Consider the following 23,059-nt stretch of genomic DNA (forward strand, 5'->3'; position numbering starts at 1 on the left):
ATGTCACATCATTTGCATATGTATCTGTTTCTATATAAATTATATGACATACATAAGTAGTACAGGTGCCTTAATGTATACCCTTTGAAGTAGAAATGGGTTTGTACAAATATGTGACTCAAAGGCTCACCTGTTTTCCGTTTGACTAGAGGCATAGGAACTAGCCAGCACTGAGTATTGCTTGTAACCTTGTTATAGTGACTGTCTTTGAAAAATCATCCAAGTAACCCAGGGATCACACTCATCAGTCTTAGGTTGATTTAACCTGATTACTGAAAAATAGATTTTTCAAGATGAAAAATCAGGTCCAGAGAAATTAAATGACTTGCCCCAAAGTTAATGATTGGCAGAGCAAGAACACAAACCTTGTGATTTGCTGAATCCCAGTCCAGTATTTCTTCTCCTGTGCAAAGTGCTGTCAGTAATAAGAGTCCATGATAAATTTTCAGTCTGCTTATCCAGGAACTGTAAAGTAACTGGAGATCCACTTGAGTCATAGAAGTACTAAAGGCTACATTCTGGCTATATCTTAACTTGGGAAATTCCATTTTCCTCAAGTTTTCCTTTGATGTGTCTCCTCTTTTTTGGTGGGCCAAATTCATGTGTGGTATTTTCTTTAAAATATTTCAGCAAAACAAGTCTAAAAACCTAGAGGAATGCATAAAACAAGACTGGGAAATGTTGGGAGTTGTTGAAGCTGAGTGACAGGCACATGATTTATCACATATGTATGCTATCATTTTGCAGATTTCAAAAGTTGCTTTTTTCTTCCGAGAGTTATTTTAACTGTGGGTGTATTATTCTTTTATTTGTATTTATATCTTTGGTTTAAAGAAAAAAATGAACAGTCTATATTTGTATTATCCTTAAATATCCTCACTCCACTAGGTCTAGGCTTAAGTTCAAAAACAGTTTTCTATTAGGCCGTAGAGGGACGGCCTAATTATAGCCAAGCTGTCTTCACTGAAACAGTATCCAGAAGATTTGACCTTTTTCTATATATTTTCAAAGGGGTTTTTATTAGCATAAGGCTTTTTCTTAGACCAAAATGAAAGAGGTAGATTTGTGTGTGTGTGTGTGTGTGTGTGTGTGTGTGTGAGAAGAACAAAAAGACTCTTAAGATTTATTTTAGACCCTGCTGCTGCCAAGTCACTTCAGTCATGTTCGACTCTGTGCAACTCCTTAGACAGCAGCCCACCAGGCTCCCCTGTCCCTGGGATTCTCCAGGCAAGAACACTGGAGTGGGTTGCCATTGCCTTCTCCGATTTTAGACCCAACAATTGGCTAATAACGTAGAAATTCTATAAGATGATTCAGCACAGCGTCTTCAGACAGTTCCTGTATTTGGATTCTGTTACTACTACCCACCACCTGTGTGAGGTCATGCAGACTACTTTTTCTCCCTAAATTTCAGTTCCTCCACAACAGAGAAATACTGTGGTACATATTTTGTGAGATCGCTGTAAGGGTTAGGTTGGCAGAAAATGTAAGATACCATTTTCAGAGCTAGTTCTTTTCCCACCCATGACAGTAAAAACTCTTCGAGATGAGATTTTTTTTTTCCTTTGCAAGCATATATATACTAACTTATTTCTAAACTATTTTCTTTTTTAAAATAGTTTTTCCTCGGCTTCAGTTTTCTTCCTGTTCTTTTTCACTTAGGGTCTGCATGCTGGGCAACCGCACCCTTTCATCAAGACATATTGACGTTTGCTCAAAGACCAAGGAAGTTAACAACATGACAGTGCCGTCAAAGCTGTGGGGCTTCTTCTGTAACTCAAGTCAGTTTTTCAACGCCACTTGCGATGAGTACTTTGTTCACAATAATGTCACTTCGATCCAGGGCATCCCTGGATTGGCTAGCGGTGTCATTACAGGTGAGTTAGGAGGTTTGGGGACACGTTTCTTACTCTTCTATTATCCATCAACACTCACTGCCACAGTACCACTTCCCTTCTTAAATTCAGCATACAACTCAATTCAACATCTTTCTGCTTTTCTGTTAATGAATTTATCCTTTTTCAGGACATCTTTGTAGCGTTGTCTGCTAAAATTTACTGCTCTTGAAAGCAGAGCTGAAGAAATTACTTTTAAACTTAAGATAATAAAGTATTCTGTGTGTTAACACATTGTAAAGTTGTCAGTTTTTCCAACAGCCACAGCTAGAATTACTTTAATGTCATCAAACCCACATGTGTTTTCCTGACTCATCTAAATTTTTGAAATTCTTTCCTTAAGTGATTTCTGTCTTAACTGTCTGGTCCACAAATATCTTTGCATGTAAGCAAGTTTACACTAAGGTGTTAGCATTGATACCTAATTTAAAAAAAAAAATAAACTTTGTAAGGGCGTTCAGCTTAGTCTGCTTAACTTTTGCTAATTTGCATTGGTAAACGCAAGTGTATTTGTACATACCAAAGTATTTGTCAAACTACATCTGAACCAGATGGGAAAGGGCATTAGGTTTTTATTTTTGTGTACTTTATGTATGTGCATATATCTGTGCTCTGTAGAAGCAAACATACCCTTAAAAACCATATAAATGACAGATCTGATTTAGAATACTGTTGGCTAGAAAATTATCCAGTTGTGTCCTTTCTGTACTGCTACTGCTTATATACCCCTTGATCCCCCTGCAGAGAATCTTTGGAGTAATTATCTACCAAAGGGAGAGATCATTGAGAAGCCCTCAGCCAAATCTTCCGAAGTCTTAGGCAGCTTAAACCATGAGTATGTCCTTGTGGACATCACCACCTCTTTCACTCTTCTGGTGGGCATCTTCTTTCCCTCTGTCACAGGTAAGCACATGGGCTGTTGTCTGTATTATGGGTGATGAGACCAGGGAAGGGGTTTTTCTTAGGAGACAAAGCTATATTCTCGGGATTCCTAGATTTTCCTCTAGTCTTTGATAGCAGTTCAAATATCAATGTCTAGGAACTAAAGAAGTTAACTTGTTCTTTTTTTTCCTTTTTTAAAGGCATCATGGCAGGATCAAACAGATCTGGGGATCTGAAAGATGCTCAAAAGTCCATTCCCATTGGCACTATCCTCGCCATCCTGACCACCTCCTTTGTCTGTATCCTTTTGCTGGATCCAGTTTGAGTTTTAGTTATAGGAACAGCCATAGAACAAGGGTGATCAGTATTTTTATCCTGGTAATAAAGATATCTGCTTTCTACCCCCTCACTTCACACCAGATAATCTACCTGTGAAAGTTGCTCCATCATGTCTGACTCTTTGTGACCTCATGGACTTAGTCCATGGAACTCTCCAGGCCAGAATACTGGAGTGGGTAGCCTTTCCCTTCTCCAGGGGATCTTCCCAATCCAGGGGTCAAACCCAGGTCTCCCGCATTGCAGGCGGATTCTTTACCAGCTAAGCCACAAGGGAAACCCAGATAATCTACCTACCTCATCTCTAAAACTCAAGAAAGAATTTATGAGATTAGTGAATTAGCCACTCATTTTACTGGTAGAAATATCCTGAGTGTTTATGTTCATCTTAGAGGGTGAATGGCAGTTTCCTTGACTCTCAGTGTCTTAGATTTAAGCAACGTTGTCCTTTTTGGTGCATGTATTGAAGGTGTTGTCCTCAGAGACAAGTGAGTAATTGATTTCTTTTACAGCCACCTATCTATCTTCCATTATGTCTGATCATCCCATACAGCACCAAGACAGTTATAAACTCAAAACCCACCTGAGATGTGTATCAAAAGTAACAATAGAAAGTACATATATATAGGTCCCCAAAAGAGAGGCCAGTATGTTGTTGTATATGATGCAGCAAGTATTCCTCAATAAAGCAGTGAATTTGTCTGAATATTGAGGATTTTCCTGTACAATAAGAGCTGTTGGAAAACTGACTAAAAGTAAAAGAGGGCAAATAACAAAAATTAAAAAAATTTTTTAAGTTTCTGTTTTCTCTATGAGACATAAGGGTGTCCGATTGGCATTCTGAATAAAAGCTGGAAACGTACTTTCTTCATTTCCTTCATACAGGCTACTAGTATTTTTCCTTTCTCATCTGTGAGCATAAAAAATTATAAATAGAAAAAATTGAGTGAATGTCTATCTAGCATTTTCATCTAAAGTTATTTCCAGGTTAAACGTCCCCACTCTGATTTCTCTCCCAGGTTTGGAGATGCTGTGAAAGGTAATCTGGTGGTAGGAACCTTATCTTGGCCATCCCCGTGGGTGATTGTTATTGGCTCCTTCTTCTCCACATGTGGGGCTGGACTTCAGAGTCTCACAGGAGCACCGAGGCTGCTACAGGCTATAGCCAAGGATAACATTATACCCTTTCTGAGGGTGAGTGACCCTATTCTATGCCCTCTTCCTTTTTTCTCCCAGTTTTAGGAGAAACTGATCTTCATAGGCTTAGAAATTATTGGACCATATAATATGAAGATGGGTTTTAGCACAAGACTCTGTATAGCCCTCTAAATCTCTGGTATGAGTTTATATGTTAGTGGAATAAAGGTATTTAAAAGCTACCACAGTTGTAATGCTGTTATCTTAAAGATCTCTGAAACTATAGCATAGAGGAATAAGGGAGCATTGACTCAAACATTTCCTACACTCATCTGTCTGATACTTCACTTCTATGCACAGGTTTTTGGTCACAGCAAAGCCAATGGGGAACCTACCTGGGCTTTACTTCTGACTGCTGCCATTGCAGAACTGGGAATCCTTATTGCCTCCCTGGATCTCGTGGCTCCAATTCTTTCCATGTAAGAGCCAGTTATTCTCTTCATTTGTTGTTGCATATGTGATGTCTAGGTTCATGGGAATTCCCTGGTGGTCCAGTGGTTAGGACTCCATGCTTTTACTGCCAAGGGCACGGGTCCAGTCCCTGGTCAGGGAACTGAAATCCTACAAGCTACGCAGTGTGACTAGGAAAAAAAAAAAAAACGCAGTGTGGTCTCATCTATGTTTTTAAAAACATAATAAACAGAGTAAAATATGCAAGGAGTGCTAAATGTTAGCAGTTATGATTGTGAATTTTCTCCCTATTTTTTTTTGTTTCTATACTTTTCTACAAAAAACAGATACTATGATAATTTGAGGGGGAAAACTTTCATTAAAGCTTAGCTTATTTTCTGGCCCTCTAGGTTATTTTCAGTGTGCTGAGGATAAGCATAAGATGACTAAGACACAACCTTAGAGAACTGATGGTAGATAAAGAAACCAGTGATGCTTGTCTAGTATGATGAATACTGTGGTCAGGGTGAACACTGCATGCTCTATGAGCTCTACAGTGGTCCACCTCTGTACTGAGAATCAGGAAAGGTTTTCTGGAGGAAGTGATGCTTACATCATGAAGTAAGGGGTGAGTGAAGGGGTGAAAGAAATTCCAGGCAGGGAATGTGTGTGAAGGAATCAAGAGATGAAATAGTGCAGTGCATTCAGAGAAGTGAAAGTCTGACTTTGAGAGTGGAAGGTGTGGGTAGGGTAAGTGCAGAGCAGGGAAGTAAGCAGAAGTGGATCACAGAGGACCTGGAACTTTTCCTGAAAGTAGTGGATAATCCTTAGAGGACAAAATGGTCATATTTCTATTTCATAATGATTAATTCTGTATAAAAGATAGGTTAAGTGAAGTGAAGTCACTCAGTCGTGTCTGACTCTTTGCGACCCCATGGACTGTAGCCTACCAGGCTTCTCCGTCCATGGGATTTTCCAGGCACGAGAACTGGAGTGGGTTGCCATTTCCTTCTCCAGGGGATCTTCCCAACCCAGGGATTGAACCCGGGTCTCTGGCATTGTAGGCAGACGCTTTACCGTCTGAGCCACCAGGGAAGTCCAAAATTGAGCCGGAAGTTGGAAGTTTCCAGTGCCAGTTGGAAGCATATTTAACTAATCCAACAAAGAACAAATGAGAGCCTGAACTATGCTGATAGAAGTAGAGGTGGAAAGGAGAGGGAAAAAGTTTAGAGTTTTGTAAATAGAGGGAATCCATGGGACTTGATAAGTGAATTTAGAACTAAGGTTGAGTAGTGAAGAGGAAACTGAGTATTATCCCAAGAGTAACTGGATAAAAAGTGGTAGTGTCTTTCACTGCGTGAGAACTTAGAAGGTTGAGCAAGTCTGTGGGGAGGTGAAGTTTTTCTACACTCTATTCTTAATCAAAGGCTAGTGGGCTAGAACAAAGGCTTAAATACAGCGAAGCTCTCTAGTTATTTAAAATAATCCTTGAAGAATTATTTTACAATAATAATCATTCCTCATACATTTTTATTCTGCCAGGTTTTTTCTCATGTGTTACCTCTTTGTGAATTTGGCATGTGCCTTGCAAACATTGCTTCGAACACCCAACTGGAGACCCCGGTTCCGCTACTACCACTGGTAAGTCTGCTTTTTTTCTTCTTCCCCATATTTGGAGAGAACTCATCATTGAACTTGAAAACTAGGAGATTCTAAACTCTCAATCCAGTTTTCTTCTTGGCCATTTGTTTCATACTGTCTCTTTTAGCTTCCTGTGTTCACATGAATTTCCAGCATCCTACTGTGGTTTTTTAGTACATAGTTCAGGCTCTCATTTCTTCTTTGTTGGATTAGTTAAATAAGTTTAATACATGGTTTTATAATAGCTTATAATACTCAATTGAGAATAAAGGTCAAAACTATGAAATAAATATTTCCAGGCTGCTGTGTTCCTCAGTTTAAAACAACCTACCTTTTGCTTATCGGATGGCCTGTTTACATCTTAGCTGAGCCCTGAGCTTCATTCCTTTCCATTTATCCTCTTGTCTTCATCAGTTTTCCTCAGTGTTCATTCTCAGACTCTCTTCCTTATGACAATTTTATTTAGTTAAAGAGTATGAGCTGTGTCTCTGGTGGCTCAGTGGTAAAGAATCCATCTGCCAGTGCAGAGGAGCATGGGTTCGATCCCTGGTGTGGGAAGATCCCATATGCCGCGGAGCCACAAGGCCCATGCACCACAACTTTTGAGCCTGTGCTCTAGAGCCCACGTCCAGCAACTAGTAAAGCCTGAGCGCCCCAGAGCCTGTGATCCGCAACAAGAGAAACTACCACAATGAGAAGCCTCAGCACAACAGAGAAAAAGCCCTGTGCATCAATGAAGACCCAGTACAACCAAAAATAAATAGATAAATAAATAAAATTATTTTTTTTAAAAAGAGAAGAACACATTCAAGTAAGTATTTTTTTTTTTAAAAAAGGAGTATGAGCCTATGGCATCAGATGGCCTAAGTTCAAGTTTAGCTCTACTATTTCCTAGCTTTGTAGCTTTCATCAAAGCTACATAGCTTTGTAGCTTTCATCATAACCACATAAAGTTTCATTTTATTCATTAATAAAATGGGACTAATCGTATTATCTATCTCATAGGATTGTTTTGAGATAATCTAAAGTGCTTAGCACAGTGCCTGGTACGTAGTAAAGCTCTTAATGAAATGTTGCTACTGCTGTTGCTGTTGTGTTCACATCTCAGTCCTTAAAGGAACTATCACATTTTTAGCTACCATCCCATTTCTTTTCTTTCATAGCTAGAAGTTCTTTAATATGTCCTATTATATACTTGTTTGTACATTCCTCTTTGCTGACTTTTTCCTTGATCCCTTTCTAGCTTCACTTACCAGGGGTGGGTAGTGATGTGACCTTTATCTGGCACAATTTTAGATCATCAGCTGATCTTAATACCATTAATCCTCTTTCTAGATTTAATGTTAGTTAAAAGTTCATTATGAACGTTTTTTTGTGTTACCAGTTGCTTTTGGTTTTTTTCCTCTTTCTGTTTACACCCTATATTTTCATTCATTGGATCTAATCTTCGCCAGATTAACAACTGCTCTGTTTGTTCTTTGAAATTTATCATACAACTTAGTTCATTCTTTACACAGTACAACTTCAGTAAATGTAGTTGTCTAATTTATTTAATCAAAACAAGAATTTCATTATTTTCTTCCAAGTTCCCTATGTAAAGTAAGGAAACTAATGGCATATTTTTTTTCAGTGGGTTCTGCAGGTATGCTAATAAATTTTCATAAAGTTTTTAGAAATATTCACATGAAATGCTTTTTTTCTAAAGATCATAGAGTTGTTAATAATTCTGACTGCATGTCCCATCCCTGCTTTGCCATGTAGGTATTAATTGTCCTCGTAACTGCAGATGGCTTTTGTGGCATCCTGGTTCATTTATGTATTATTCCAGCAATGGGAAACATCAGCACTAAGGAGCTTCCCTATGGCTCGAACAGTAAAGAATCTGCCTGCAATGCGGGAGACGTGGTTTCAATCCCTAGGCCGGGAAGATCTCCTGGAGAAGGGAATGGCAACCCACTCCAGTATTCTTCCCTGAAGGAGGAGTCTGGTGGGCTCCAGACCATGGGGTTGCAGAGTTAGACACGACTGAGCAACTAACACTTCCACTTTCTTTTCAAGGATGCTTTGGGGTTCAGTGCAGATACGTTGATTGTTGCCAATCCATGATAAGATAACTATAAAAACTAAGAAAAAAGGGCTTCCTTGGTGGTCCAGTGGTTAAGACTATGTGTTTCCACTGCAGGGGGATGGGGTCAGTCCCTGGTTGGGGAAACTAAGGTCCTGCATGCCTCATGGCACGGTGCTCCCCTCGCCCCCCACCACACACATGGGAAAAGATGTTTAGAAACTTTTATACCAATTTGACATTGGCACGGCCTCCAAACATAACATTTTTTTTCTAGTAATTCAATTTTACTGCGTTTTACAGAGCTTCTGTCTACAACATATTGGAGTTTTAAAAAATAATTTTTCACCAGTTTAAGAAGCACCTCTATCACAGGCTTCTCTTATAGCTGCTTAGAAAAAAACATTTTTTATTTGTTTTTGTCTTTAATTTTCTAGGGCACTCTCTTTCATGGGAATGAGTATCTGTCTGGCTCTGATGTTCATTTCTTCCTGGTATTATGCCATCGTAGCTATGGTAATAGCTGGTATGATCTACAAATACATCGAGTACCAAGGGTGAGTCTCGATACAGTCTTCATTGATGCTAAAACTATGGAAACTGGCTAGTTTGGTTAGAGCCATACCAGTGAAATTACATTAGGGATCCAGATAACTTCATTCATCTGTACCTAAATTTTGATCATAAGGAGAAACTATTGAGAAAATATGGATCAATGAAAAAATAAAAGGAGGTACTGAAATAATAATGATTCAGTTCAGTTCAGTCACTCAGTCGTGTCCGGCTCTTTGCGACCCCATGAATCGCAGCATGCCAGGCCTCCGTGTCCATCAGCAACTCCTGGAGTTTACCCAAATTCATGTCCATCGAGTTGATGATGCCATCCAGCCATGTCATCCTCTATCATCCCCTTCTCCTGCCCCCAGTCCCTCCCAGCATCAGAGTCTTTTCCAATAATGATTAGTATTAAATAAATATAAATATTCTTGCTTATCTCTTCAGGCAAGGAATTGTGTCTGAGATGAAAAATAAATCAGTCCTGAATAACTTTGTAACAACTTCATTAACAGCTTGCCCAAATTAGGAATAAATAACACTCTGATTTAGATTATGTTGAGTTTTGCTTCCTGTGCATTATTTTTGAAATAATTTGAACTTTGGATCTGTAGTAATTTCCTAATCCAAATTGCTATTTAGCATTCTTGCTTTTCAGCAGTTACATCGCAGGACAAGTGAGTGACCCTCTCAGCCTTTATTCTGAACTGTTGTACAGTTCAGTGTGTTGATGGAGGATAGTGTTGATCTGCATACAGTGGGTTCATTGTGTTAGTAGTGAGCATCATATAAATAGCTAATACAAGTTTTAATCTACTTTGTGTGTATGTTACTTTTAAATAAAGTAAACTTTAGTTTTTGAAATTGTACTTGCTAGATTTTAAATCTGTCTCTGCTGTTTTCGCCCCTTTCTCTCAGAGCTGAGAAAGAATGGGGTGATGGTATCCGCGGGCTGTCCCTCAGTGCAGCCCGATTTGCTTTGCTTAGGCTGGAGGAAGGACCACCACACACTAAAAACTGGAGGTAAAAAAAAATCAACAGAATTGGCACACAGAATTGTGTACTTCATTGATTACAGCATAAGGAAATTGTGTGACCCAAGGAATTCGTGTAATGAACCTGTTTTGACTGATTCTAAATCCTTGATCTCTGTGACCTTTTAGTTATGTATGATCTAGACTTCTACCCTTTTAATTCTTCCTTCACGACTGATCAACTTGAAATAATACTGGGAAAATTCAGAATGACTATATAGCCTCATCATTTTCTCTAATCTCTTACTTCTGTCAAATTATATGTTTTATTCAGATCTCCTAAATTAAAGGGTAGGATTGTCATTCTTTCCTCAGACCCAAAGTGTTTTCTCATCTTACCATCCCCCTGCCAACCTCTTTGCAGGCCTCAGTTGCTTGTATTGCTGAAACTAGATGAAGACCTACACGTCAAGCATCCTCGTCTCCTCACCTTTGCTTCACAGCTTAAGGCAGGAAAGGGTCTCACAATTGTGGGCTCTGTCATCGTCGGGAACTTCCTGGAGAACTATGGTGAAGCGTTAGCTGCTGAGCAGGTAACAGTCAAGGCTTAATGACCTAGTAGAATTTAATTTAGTTTATGGTTTCGTTCAGCTGAATCATAAGACCTCAGATTTCTAAGTTGATCCCTTTGCTGAGCAACCTAGGAGGTGTCCTTCTTGTGCTGACTTGTATGGTCATATTCTCCAAATAATAAGGTGAACCAGAAGATAATAATTTATTCTTCCCATTCAAAAACTTTCTAAACTATAAGATTATCAAGGCTAAGCACTAGACTCCAGACATTGACTCGGCCCTGAGAAAAATCACATAAATAAATCATCCCTTGAACCATGGTGATAATTCCTGTCAATTTAGTTGTGACACCAAGGAGCAATGAGCACATTTTCTTCCTCTTTACTAATCTTAATACATGGTAGCAGAACCAGGATTCTTTTGCTAAGTCTGATTAGCTTATGGGAATTAAAGTTCTTTCTGAAGAAGAAAGTAGTTTCCATTCTAATATTTATTATAAGCAATAGATAGAACTACCCTGGGGAAGTTTCAATTGCATTTTAAAATTTTTACTGAAGGACTTCCCTGGTGGTCAAGTAGCTTATATCCCATGCTTCCAGTGCAGAGGGGCAGGTTTCAATCCCTGGTCATTGAACTAGACCCACATGCCACAACTAGAGAAGTCTGAGTGCCGCAGTGAAAATTTACCAGCGCAGCGTAAACAAACAAGTAAATGTAATAAAAATTTTTTTTTAATTTACTGGGTTTCATTTTGGAATGAAATGAAATGTTTAGCTTTGAAACACTAAAACTAGAAGTGCTGAAGAAACATTAGTCCAGAATGATCATAAAAATAAATTAAAAGCACAGTATTGGAAATCAAGAGACACTGATTAATCTAGATACACCCTGACTTAATCTGTGCCTTTGGGAAAATCATATCCATTTTCCATATCGTTATTCCCTTCACCATTCCACCAAGAGAGTGAAGTAAAAGAAATACAAGTGTCATTAATAATCACCATTAAAATATCAAAAAGAATGCGGAAATAGGAGAAACAAGGAAATAAAACATACCGGAGATAATTCTGAAGTGAAACTGAATCTGAATCATATTGATTGAATTTGAATCAATATGATGAAACTGAATCATCATATTGAATTTCTAGTAAAGGAGTCAGAGCAAGACTGACACTGAGGAAGGAAGATTATGTTCACACTAACCCTGGGCCATTAAGGAATACCGAATATTCACTTTGTGAAGATCTCTGTTCTCAATTTGTTTGGTATGTTAGAAAGAAAAGCAGAAGGGAGGGAAATGTAGAGTATCTACATGTAGACAACTATCTATGTATGTAGTAAGCACCCAGAAAGTGAAAAGGCAAAGGATAATAAAATTTCATTGGGATAAATTAAACTTTTTTAATTGTTCTGTACAAGATACGACCTTATACAGAGTTTGGAAAGAGGAGGGGAATATAATATGGAGAAGAAGTAAGAAGTTAAAAGACCCGGGATAAAGTAATCTAATTTTGAGGTTCTGGTTCTCTCTTTCAGACCATAAAGCATTTAATGGAGGCAGAGAAGGTGAAAGGGTTCTCACAGCTGGTGGTGGCCGCCAAACTGAGGGAGGGCATTTCCCACCTCATCCAGTCGTGTGGCCTTGGGGGCATGAAGCACAACACAGTGGTGATGGGATGGCCAAATGGCTGGCGCCAGAGTGAAGATGCTCGAGCTTGGAAGACTTTTATTGGTACAAACCACTTCTTGTACTATCTTGAGGGCCCAAATAGAGGATATACTCTGACCCCATTCTCCAGCCTTGTACAGTAGAAATTCTGTCATTGCTGAAACGTAGCCTTATAAGGGCACCTAGGGGCTTCCCTGGAGGCACAGTGGTAAAGAATCCACCTGCCAGTGCAGGAGATGCAAGAGACTCAGGTTCGATCGTTGGGTTGGAAAGATCCCCTGGAGGAAAAAAATGGCAACTTACTCCAGTATTCTTGCCTGGAAAATTCCATGAACAGAGGGTCCTGGTGGGCTACTGTCTGTGGGGTCAAAAAGAGTCAGACATGACTGAGTGACTGAGCAGACAGAGCGCAAATAACTGTTAGTAGTAATAACTGATTCTACTCACCTCCTCCAGCCTCACATAATGTTCATCACTTGTTTATCTTGCCAAGTCTTATGTTTGGAATTATCTCTGAAATTGTCATATTTCCAGGTGTGATCTCCCACATTGACATTCTAACAGGAGTTGGAGGAAGTGTTCTTCAGCATCAAAATCTCCCAAATTCACATACCCCGCTGTAGAAACACAGTAATCAGAATACACCTAGTGATGTAAATCATAGGTCTCAGTCTAATTCTGTTGGCTATTCAGATTTTTATTAATAAATTTTGTTACTTGATTTGATATAACCTACTGTGTAAACAAAAGACTGTAAAAGGGCATTACCCTTTCTTTGCGGACATGGTAGGAAGCAAGGCAAGCCTGAGGATTCATCTCTGCTTATCCCAAGTTTCTATTTTTTCTCTAGGCACAGTTCGAGTGACAACTGCTGCCCATCTGGCCCTGCTGGTGGCCAAAAACATCTCCTTCTTTCCGAGCAATGTGGAGCAGTTTTCTGAGGGCAACATTGATGTGTGGTGGATTGTACATGATGGGGGGATGCTCATGCTATTACCATTCCTACTGAAACAGCATAAGGTATTTTGACACCTTTTTAAAAAAAAAAGTCTCTCTCCGTCAACTTCTGTCCTGGTTGGTTCACTAGACAGTTTTTTTCCTTTAATTCTATAATGTTGGGGCTTAGAAATGTTGGAGATTGTTCTTGGCCTTCCATGATCCCAGATTCAACCTTATGAGAAATAGTTTTCTTTGTAGTTGATATCTAACCATCTCCAAGGGAAATTCAGCAAGTTTATTAAGCTACATATGAGCCCTTGTGAAAAAAACATTAACAAGTGAACATGTCCTGTTTAAAAAAAAAAAAAAAGAGCAAAGTGCTGGAAACCTAAGGGGTATGTGTGTCCTGCTCATTCTTTGGTAAGACTGAGATTTAAAATAGTAAATATAGCCAGTGTCTGTTGACTTGGCCCACCTCTCCCTTGAGGTGTTTTTTTCTGTTCTTTCTGTTCCTTCCTCAATGAACTTTTTTTGCCACAGAGGAAAAAAAAATAGTAGAGTCTGCAGGGTGTCATTAGTATGCTGTCTAACTAAAGCACCCTATTAATGTATCACATGCTGTCTTTTCCATTTTGCCAGTTTTTTTCTTGTTATTAAATAAGAACTCTCTTAAACTGTATTTCATGTGTTCATAGTCAAACTTTTGCCCAGGTACAATAATAGAGCAAGTAAGAAGCTAGGAACAAATACCTTGATACTATTCAAGGTTGTTCTAGGCAAAAATGCCATCTGAGTAACTCTTTTTCTGCTTCTTTGCATTTAATTTCCCATGTATATATGGTACTTTCTCAGGTGTGGCGAAAATGCAGCATACGGATCTTCACAGTAGCCCAGCTAGAAGACAACAGTATTCAGATGAAGAAGGACCTGGCCACCTTCTTGTATCACCTTCGCATTGAGGCAGAGGTGGAAGTGGTAGAGATGGTGAGGAAGCTGAGTTTGAGATCAGAGAAGCTACCCTTCCCCCATGTCCCACCCTGTCATTCTAGAATCTCTTCTAGTCTGGGAATTTCTTCCGCTGCAAATGTGGATTAATCCCTTAGTTCCAACAAGACTCCAGTATATTGATTTAGATAAGTGTAGTGCATATGTGGTGTGTATTTGGTGGCGATTTTTAGTTTTGCTTTCTTGTTTATTATAGTCCTTCTATTTCTGCCAGATTCTTGTCTTAATACAGTTTCATTAAGTTTCTATTCATATATTCAAGCTAAAGTCACACATAGGTTTTTTTTTTTTTAATAACCTGGCAGTATTAAAATAACAGGATTTTGTGTTTTGTGTTTCAAGGAAACACATATGTAATGGTTAGATTGTGGGAAAGAGTCAGAGCTCTGGATTTGATCTACAGGCCACAGCATTGTTTTACGTAGCTCAATGACTGAACAAAAACTGAAAACTAGGTTGATACGGTGATAGTTGCTCTTGTTTAGTGAGTGGAAGTGAAAGTATGTGTTTCTTGTTCCTTTGTGCTTATTGCTCATTCCTTGAAGCTTATTGTGCTTATCTGTGTGGTCTGTATGGCAGCATGACAGTGACATATCCGCATACACTTACGAGCGCACCCTGATGATGGAGCAGAGGTCACAGATGCTGCGGCACATGCGCCTGTCCAAGACGGAGCGAGACCGAGAGGTGAGGCTGCCACGTCGGCCTCATCCTGGCCTGGGAGGTCTTTCACTGAGAGGGATGATGGTATTCTCACAGCATGACAGATTCTTCCTTACTTGCTTTATTAGTTACTCTACAGTAGCCACATTTTAAAATAATTAAAGATGATGCATGAGAGAAAACAGGTATAGTATCATAGTTGTGTTGGGCCTCCCCCAGGCACAGCTGGTGAAAGATCGGAACTCAATGCTACGACTGACCAGCATCGGCTCTGACGAGGATGACGAGACAGAGACTTATCAGGAGAAGGTGCACATGACGTGGACGAAAGACAAGTATATGGCGTCTCGGGGACAAAAGGCCAAGTCAATGGAAGGGTTCCAGGACCTGCTTAACATGCGTCCGTAAGTTTCCAACTCAAACCTAACGTAGTATTCCCGTTAGTGCCACAGATGCGACTTTGCCTGGGTACACAGGATGGAATCTAGTCTTCATTTCACCCAGAGCCAGCCATCTTTCTGTTATTGGCCTATGCATACCAGCCACCAATTAATACTGTACACAAACCATCTTTCTTCCTGCCCATACTGTGTTCCTGGTATAAAACAAGCACACACAGAATGAGAAAACCCATGATATCAATATTTTAAGGCAATCATTTGTTCATTATATTACTCATACTCTCAGCAAAAAACCTCTTAATATCTCAAGTTTTTTAGAGTTGACGATATGCCTTAGTTTTCTCTTTGCCATAACCCACTTCTGTTTCTAACCCCTCGCCCTCCCCTTCCAGGGACCAGTCCAATGTGAGGCGGATGCATACAGCAGTGAAGCTCAATGAGGTTATAGTTAACAAGTCCCATGAAGCAAAGCTGGTTTTGTTGAATATGCCAGGGCCACCCCGAAACCCTGAGGGTGACGAAAACTGTATCCTTTCTGACAGAATTGCTGGTAGGGAAAATCTAAATGTGTTTTAGATGAGACACTGAGTAACTATAAAGGTCACTGTCTATGACTTCCCCTCTTGAGAAGGGAAGACTGTTAAAAGTCTCAGGCAAGGATCCTTACTAAGTAGTGATACTATGCTTCTTTGGGGGAGTTGGATGTAATATTCTCTCAAAACCCTAAACAGATTTTTTAGGTGGTATATCTGCACAATGACTTTTAATGTTCAGTATATAGAACCATTTCTGATCATCCTAGAGATGGAACACCATATCCTTTCCCCTTTCCAGGCTCTTCCCACTTCACAAAGTCTCTCTTGGAGGAAGTTAAAGGGGAACTTCCTCTAACTGAGGGGAAAAGACAAGGGTTCGTCCTCATACTCTAATTCCAGGACTGTTTTTATGGGCCCCTTCAGCACTGAAATAGCAAAGACTGGTCCATTTCTACAAGTACCATTAAGGAAAAGAGGTTAAAAGCAAACAAAGAGTAAATCCTCTGTATTTCAGTGAAACAGAAAAAAGAAGTGGCAGGGAAAAAATGTAACTCTAGGGGCTGCACTTGGAAATTACTTGGATTCTGTCTTGGAATCTTACAGTCTACCCTGTTGTGGCTTTTTCTACTTTTTGGCTTATTTACTGTGTACTGGTAACACATTACTTGTGGGTTTCCCCCATTTTAAAATAAGTTAGAAAAGTCTAACCAGTGGGAAATAGTTTTGCATTAATATTATTTATGCCAAGAGACTAGATCCCCAGATTACTTCACAGAACTGAATTGAATCCAGAGTTCAGACTTCTCCAGTTCTGACTATATAATAATTAAGCCTGTTGATTTTTCAGCTTTGTAGTCAGATAAACTCAGATTATCATGATGCCAGGTTGTAAGAATGCTCTTTTCCTACTTAGTTGTCTCCTTGACAATTTCTGAAGACATGGAGTTCCTGGAAGTACTCACTGAAGGACTAGAGCGAGTCCTTCTTGTCCGAGGTGGTGGCAGTGAAGTGATCACCATTTATTCATAATCTACTCCTGAATGGCTCTGCTTGGCCTCACCTTCTGAAAAGGATTCTATCCTCCATGGAAGTGCCAGCTCTTCATTACCACTCCCATCAACTAGAGACCTGCATTCTGTATACATCACACTGAACTCTTAATGAGCTGAGCCTCAAGTCCTTGTGCAAGAAAGTACAAACCGATCTGTTCTTCGCTACCATATGACCTGCTGTCCTTAAAGAAGTAGATCTTCCCTCAACATCAGAACACTGCTCAAGGCCTGCAAGCCATGCCTGTTCCAGATGAAGGCAATTTAGGATGAACAAACTAAACCAATAAAATAAATTGGTAAAAGAGATGCTAGAAAGTCAACTGAAGTCAAAAGGCAAATACACAAGTACACATCTGAAATTAAAGATGAGTCTTAGAAGTCATGATTCAAGATGGCACCATAGGGGTAACAGCCAGAGACAGCCTCATCATACTAAGGAATTCATGGCCAAGTACATGGGGGTCTTACATCTTTGTGTAGGTAACTGGCAGGCCAAGATGAAAATTTTCATCAGTGTATCCACTGCTCTCTGGGACTCTTAATTTTATATTAGGGTACTAATATGTAAAAACTGAAACATGAAACTGCAGCCTCTACTTCCTCCGAAACAAGATTCCCCCAAAATATGTTTAGGTACACATACTATATTATATATTTCGGCTGTTTTTCAAAACCCATTCTGTGGTTAGGATTGTAATACAGGCACTGTTACCATGGAAATTGTTCTTTAGAAGGCTGAGTAAAAATTCTTTCAGGTTCTTTTCAAATGGACAAACAAAGGGAACTCCAAAAGTTATCTATCAAGATCTGGATAAATACAGTCTGTAGTTACCTATGTGATATAGGCAAAATACATAAGCTGTTATCCAGGAAATATAGATGATAATGCATATTGACCAACAGATTCTCCTTTCCTTCTCCCTTTTATGTCCTCTGGATTATAGGCACAGATCAAAAATCATAGTAACAAACGCTAGGAAGACTGGCAAAAATCCTTCCCTAAACCTTTGGACTGTCCTTCAAAGGGGGAATCCAGCAGTGGAATTTGAAGTTTAGAGCCATACTCCTTCCATAGTGCCAAAGTTACTGAGCTGCTGCTATTCTTCTTACCTGCTTCACTGAAGTGGTGTAACTGGCAATGGCCTGATTCAAGAAACTTCTTTAAGAAACCTGTGGACTTACTCCCAAAGCCATAGTGAAGACCTGAGGCATGCGCCTCAGTGCTCAAAGTATGAGCTTTTTTTTTTTTTTCAATTCCTTATTCTGACTGCAGAAACTTGGATCTGAACTAAAAAATTATCCAATTTTGCTATGTTTTGTTTTCAGAAAACTCAAAATGTGTCAAGAAAATACTTGTGCAAACTTCACTAATTTGCTAACTTAATGATCACAAAACATCTGACTTTGAAGCATAGGTAAGCTACCCTGTGTGGCTGAGTGGTAATTTTATGTGAAGTCTTCATTTATTTTACAGGATAGATAGGGTATTTCAAGAAACTATCTTGCCTGTATTCATGGCTGCTTTTGAAATTCATTTTATGAATGATAAATAGTGCCAGTCTTTGATTACCAGTAGGACATGGAGCAAGCTGCTTTGCTCCATAGTCTGCAGACTATTTTTACCCTTATGGACAGAGGAGAAAAACCCTTCAATATGACTTAAGAAATTTGAGTTATTTTAATTTATTCCCTTTCCTCTTCTTTAAATCTCCAAGCTTAGTCAGGTAGCATGTTGTAAGTTTTGTTTTTTTTTTTTCCTGCTGCTTCCTGCAGAGGGTAGAAGCATTGTTTACAACTTCCATTGCAACACTCCATTGCTAAGTTGAGTCCGGCAGTAGCAGAACAAGCCCCCGAGGACCCAAGCTATTAATGACCCATGCTCTAAAGTCAGCTTGCCCAGGAATTCCTTTATATTTACACCCTCTGGCCAAAGTGATACATGTATATGTATTCTTTTCCATATAGAAAAAACGTGGGCAGAAAATAAGGTTAGTTTTTAGAAGAGCCTTTTGTGGCTGGAGCTCTGTAAGAATCCTTTAAAGGGATAATGGAATTAGTGGCTGCTAATATAGCCCCTACTGCGCCCCTAAAACAATCACTGTTACATGGGGAGGCGGTTCTTGGGCCAGATTTAAACTCATCTCTGTCTAGAGCATTTCATGTCTACAAGTCACTTATGTTGTCTGCAAAGCGTCTTGTCTCTTAATCACTGCAAATAAAGCAATACTGAAAACTTGACAAGAGAATGCATCTTAGGGGAGGGGGCTATGTGTTTTAAGCAGAAAGAAAAAGGAAAGACATCTTCCTGCTTTTTGAATGAGATCCAGCTTTTAAGTCTTAGCTGTGACTTTACCAGGGCAGGTTATGACAATATTCATTTTCTAATTGCTGGCCCTCTGTGTTGCATAGCTATCTTAAAACTGAAGTTTGAATCGCAGCATCTGTTTGACAGGTTCCCAATTCCTCTCGGCGGGGAACATCACCACTTTATATCTTCCGTTGCCTCCGATTCCTGTTGCCCCAGCAATCCTGCCAATCCTTACTCCCCCAAACGTGTTAAAAATCCATTTTTGTGGATATTAAAGTAGTTATTACACTGTAAGCATTTTATGCGCTTTTTTGGTCTGGTTTATTTTTCTTTTCATCATGTACAATCTGAATTCACATCTTCCACAAGTATCTCCAACGGAATTTTTATGTCCCAGCTTGTGTTAAATAGAAGTGAAATATTAAGAAGAATAGATTTAAGAAAAACTTGTGCAACTTTTTTTTTAGTATTGTTCTCAACCATTTAATTTATTAAAAGGAGATGCTGCTGTGGTTCTTGATTTAACAACAACCATTCTTTTGTTTACATAGTCATGGTTTTATTTGTTGTTTTGCTCTATACTGGAAACATAAATAAAGTTTTCTACCTTATTTTCAGTCAAGAGTTGTGGTATAGTTTTTGTGTGTTTGTAGTGATACATACATTGTCTTTCACCATGGAAAAAAGAGCTTTTGGTTCTTTTCAGCAGGAGATAATGTTAAGGGTTAATAAGCTGAGAAGGAGCCACTGGGCATAAAGAATCCAGATATATAGGTACCAGGTGCTTCTTTCTTAAGTTCACAAAAGCAGTCCTCCTCCACTGAACTCCATCCTCTGAGAAACGAAAAAGTAAATAGGTTAATGGTGAGTGTTGAAATAACTTCCTAAATTGAGTACTTACTACTTTAATCACAAGCTCTATTTTACTTTATCTTTTAAGAATAACAACTCTCAAATTCCTAATGGATCTTATTTAAGAAATGAGCTCTAATACCAACTGTGATCCCCCACCATCAAATGGGTCAGCTATTTACTGTACATTAGAGCTGCTCCAAATTTAACTTTCCTTTTGCCTTACCTCAGGGGGTTCAATGAAGGCTAACCAGTCTGATGCATGTGTAGGCAACAGTCCCATTGACTGGCACTTATAAACAGCCAATGCCAAACCCATAAGGTTCCCAATGAGATACACCAAACCCTGAAGAAACTTCTGGCTTGAACTTTCTAGCATCTTGAAAGCTGTTGGGGTAACAGAAAGTGTCAAAAACCAAAACAACTTTTTCTTCAGTATGAATCAGGCCATATATTAATATAAATAATACAAACAGCCCCATACTAAGATAGCAATAGAACCATTAAAGGTGAACAAAAACCCACAAGCACCATTTTCCCCTCATGCCACCACCACTGCCATCACCACCCTGCACTGCAACTAGCCAAGAGCAAGCTGTGCCAAAGATTTACAGTGGGTTTTGCCAAAGAGTTTGCCTGTGATTCTGAAAGCTCAGTTAGGGTGGATTATTATTTCAAGAATATTTACTGGCAAAAAAAAATACTTACTGGCTGAAATGGCCATAAGTGCCTGAATGGGTCGCCAAGCCATCATACACACCATCATAGTAGGGAAGATGGAGATAGTATTGCCTGCCATGTACATGATGAAGAGGTTCATAGGAATCTGTTTCAGGGGACCCAAGGCAATGTCCCAGCAGCGCTAAAACAAACACAGTTTTAACCACTGATTACTATCCTTAGTTCCACATTTATCATATCACTGACGTTAAAGTCAAATGAACACAATTCCCAGTTCTGTGCTTCTCAGCTAACTCCTCAATTCCACCACCTCTGCCATTCTCTCAACTTTGCCACAGGAACCTTGCTCGTCTACTGAAATAAGGCTTCTTCACTATTTTATGTGTTTCCCTATGGGTTTTCCAGATACCATTTTTCCCCCATGACTTTAGGTAAAGAAGAGACTTCCCTACTTTTGTTCTTATACTTCTGCACCTATCATTGTCCCATCTACAACTGAAGAACTAGATAAAATCCACATAATGGTATATCAGCACACCACATTTACTAATAGAACAGACAAATCAAGATATGTAAGATGTGAATGACATTATTAACCCAACTGACATACAACACCACCTAACATACAGAATTTACATTCTTTTCAAACACAGATGGGACATCTACAAAAACTGACAACTGAGCCATGGAGAACATGTCAGTAACTCTCAAATCATACAAAGCATATTATTTGGTTATAATGTAATTGAGCTAGAAATCAGTAACAAAAAGATAACTAGAAATTTTTTCCTATGTCTTAGAATGAACAAATGTGCTCTAAATGATCCACTAATCAAAGTAGAAATGTCAATGGAAAAATAAGTATTAACTGATAACAAAAATACCATATATCAAAACTGTAAGACCCAGAGCTTTGAGAAATTTACACCTTTAAATACATATTAGAAGACTAAAAGTAGTATCTAAGCATTTCAAGAAATCGAAGAATAAAAAATTAGAGACCCAAGGAAATGGAAAGGAAGGAAATCAAAATGAGAGCAGAAACTAATGAAATTTGCTCAACATCAAGAAAGCCAAAGGGGTTTTTTGAAAAGCAGTATTAAGGCTGAGAGGGAAAAAAGTGCCAGGCACTGTTGCAGGCACTTGGGAGACAAACATCTTGCTCTCATAGAGCTTACAACAATGGGAAAAAAAGAGATAATAAAATATATGAATGATATGGAGAAATATAAGAAAATAAGACAGGGAATGGCATGAGGGTAGACTTCACCACAAAAGTAACATCTGAGAAACATAAAGGAGATGAGACAGCAAGTCATAAAGGAATCTGGGGGAAAAGGGAAGAACAAGTACAAAAAGCCTGAAATAGGTTGCCTGGCATATTTAAGAAGCACCAAGGAGGTCATTCTGGGGACAGGAGTGAACAAAAGGCAAAGTGGTAGGAGATGGAATGACTTAGACCAGGATGATCGATTAAAGCAAAAAGAAATAAGATTTTCAATCTATTTGAACCAACAGCCTACTCTGACAGATTGGATGAGTGGTATAAGGGTATCAGAGTAGAAAAGGGACTTCAACTGGAATGCGCTGCCCCTATAGATAATTTTCAACCTACTTTTATTATACCTTATGTTCAACCGTCTTTTATTTTCCCAATTAGCACTTTTGGAGCTGATACGGTCAACTAATGTAACACTTAAGCAGTTTAGCTACCAAATATTCGGGATAAGGGCCATCTTCAGTAAGATATCCATGTGCTGCCTGGAAGAAGAGGTAGGTGTGTAGCTCAGAACTGGCTCAAGGACTATGGTTACATCTATACCTCTGTACCTTCTCCACTAGGATCCGATCTGTCTCTTGAACGCTGGTATCAGGCACTTGCTTGTCCAAGTAACCAACTGGGTACAGCGAGTCTCCCTGGCCACCGCCCCGGTCACTTCGGCCCCTACAGACCAAACCAAAAAAAACTAAGGCTGTAGCCTCCCACACTTCATATCCCGCATTTCCTGTTCTCATCATAGGAATAAAGATCCTCAGATGCATCTACCTATATTAGACCAAGCCCTCCCGTGGTTTCGTCAGATCCTGGCCTACGGGGAAGGATGAAATAAGCATCCTTTGGACACAGAAATCTCCACGGCAGAGAAGCCATCAGCTCCCCAGAAGTCGTCTTTTTAAGAGAGTTGTACCTGAGGGCTCAGGTCCTATTCCTTTGGGGTAGTTCTACAGTGAAAGCTCTGATATCGAGCTTTGCCCAGCACTTCACCTGCTGCCTCCTCCAGGTCCGCTCAGCTCAATCGCCCACTTGAAGCGCCGGCCTCGGTTAGCCACCAGGCTCCCTTGGGCAGTCATGGCGACAGCCGCCTACCAATGCGGCAAAGCTCTGGACCAAAGCGTAGCCGGATCCCAAGCCCAAAGACCTCGGCGACTTCTTGGGCTCGCTCT

General features: G+C 39.5%; 2 protein-coding genes across 9 annotated transcripts in view; one reads left to right on the top strand and one right to left on the bottom strand.

Annotated features, from left to right (window-relative positions):
- The window catches only part of SLC12A6 (solute carrier family 12 member 6), an 85,072-nt gene extending 65,369 nt beyond the window's left edge, over positions 1-19,703 (top strand). For 4 of the 7 annotated variants that reach the window (XM_059890422.1, XM_059890423.1, XM_059890424.1 and 1 more), the window contains 17 exons: positions 1,663-1,877; positions 2,640-2,798; positions 2,978-3,076; positions 3,544-3,601; positions 4,133-4,307; positions 4,611-4,729; positions 6,243-6,341; positions 8,844-8,963; positions 9,880-9,984; positions 10,360-10,528; positions 12,045-12,240; positions 13,028-13,197; positions 13,969-14,100; positions 14,701-14,808; positions 15,004-15,188; positions 15,578-15,735; positions 16,635-19,703. In XM_059890422.1, the coding sequence (XP_059746405.1) occupies positions 1,663-1,877; positions 2,640-2,798; positions 2,978-3,076; positions 3,544-3,601; positions 4,133-4,307; positions 4,611-4,729; positions 6,243-6,341; positions 8,844-8,963; positions 9,880-9,984; positions 10,360-10,528; positions 12,045-12,240; positions 13,028-13,197; positions 13,969-14,100; positions 14,701-14,808; positions 15,004-15,188; positions 15,578-15,735; positions 16,635-16,750 (2,383 nt within the window). In that variant the 3' untranslated portion in view covers positions 16,751-19,703. The remainder of the gene's footprint in view (positions 1-1,662; positions 1,878-2,639; positions 2,799-2,977; positions 3,077-3,543; positions 3,602-4,132; positions 4,308-4,610; positions 4,730-6,242; positions 6,342-8,843; positions 8,964-9,879; positions 9,985-10,359; positions 10,529-12,044; positions 12,241-13,027; positions 13,198-13,968; positions 14,101-14,700; positions 14,809-15,003; positions 15,189-15,577; positions 15,736-16,634) is intronic. The other 3 variants (XM_005211495.5, XM_005211497.5, NM_001193116.1) reach the window with 2 other exon arrangements.
- On the bottom strand, positions 18,513-23,058 carry EMC4 (ER membrane protein complex subunit 4). Of its 2 annotated transcripts, NM_001034547.1 has the most exon segments (5): positions 19,548-19,915; positions 20,160-20,320; positions 20,642-20,795; positions 22,445-22,559; positions 22,881-23,058. In NM_001034547.1, coding segments are annotated over 5 exon segments (552 nt in total). In that variant the 5' UTR covers positions 22,967-23,058; the 3' UTR covers positions 19,548-19,879.
- Between the last annotated feature and the right edge of the window lies 1 nt (position 23,059).

This window comes from Bos taurus, chromosome 10 (genome assembly GCF_002263795.3).
Source record: "Bos taurus isolate L1 Dominette 01449 registration number 42190680 breed Hereford chromosome 10, ARS-UCD2.0, whole genome shotgun sequence".
In the NCBI taxonomy this organism is placed as follows: domain Eukaryota; kingdom Metazoa; phylum Chordata; class Mammalia; order Artiodactyla; family Bovidae; genus Bos; species Bos taurus.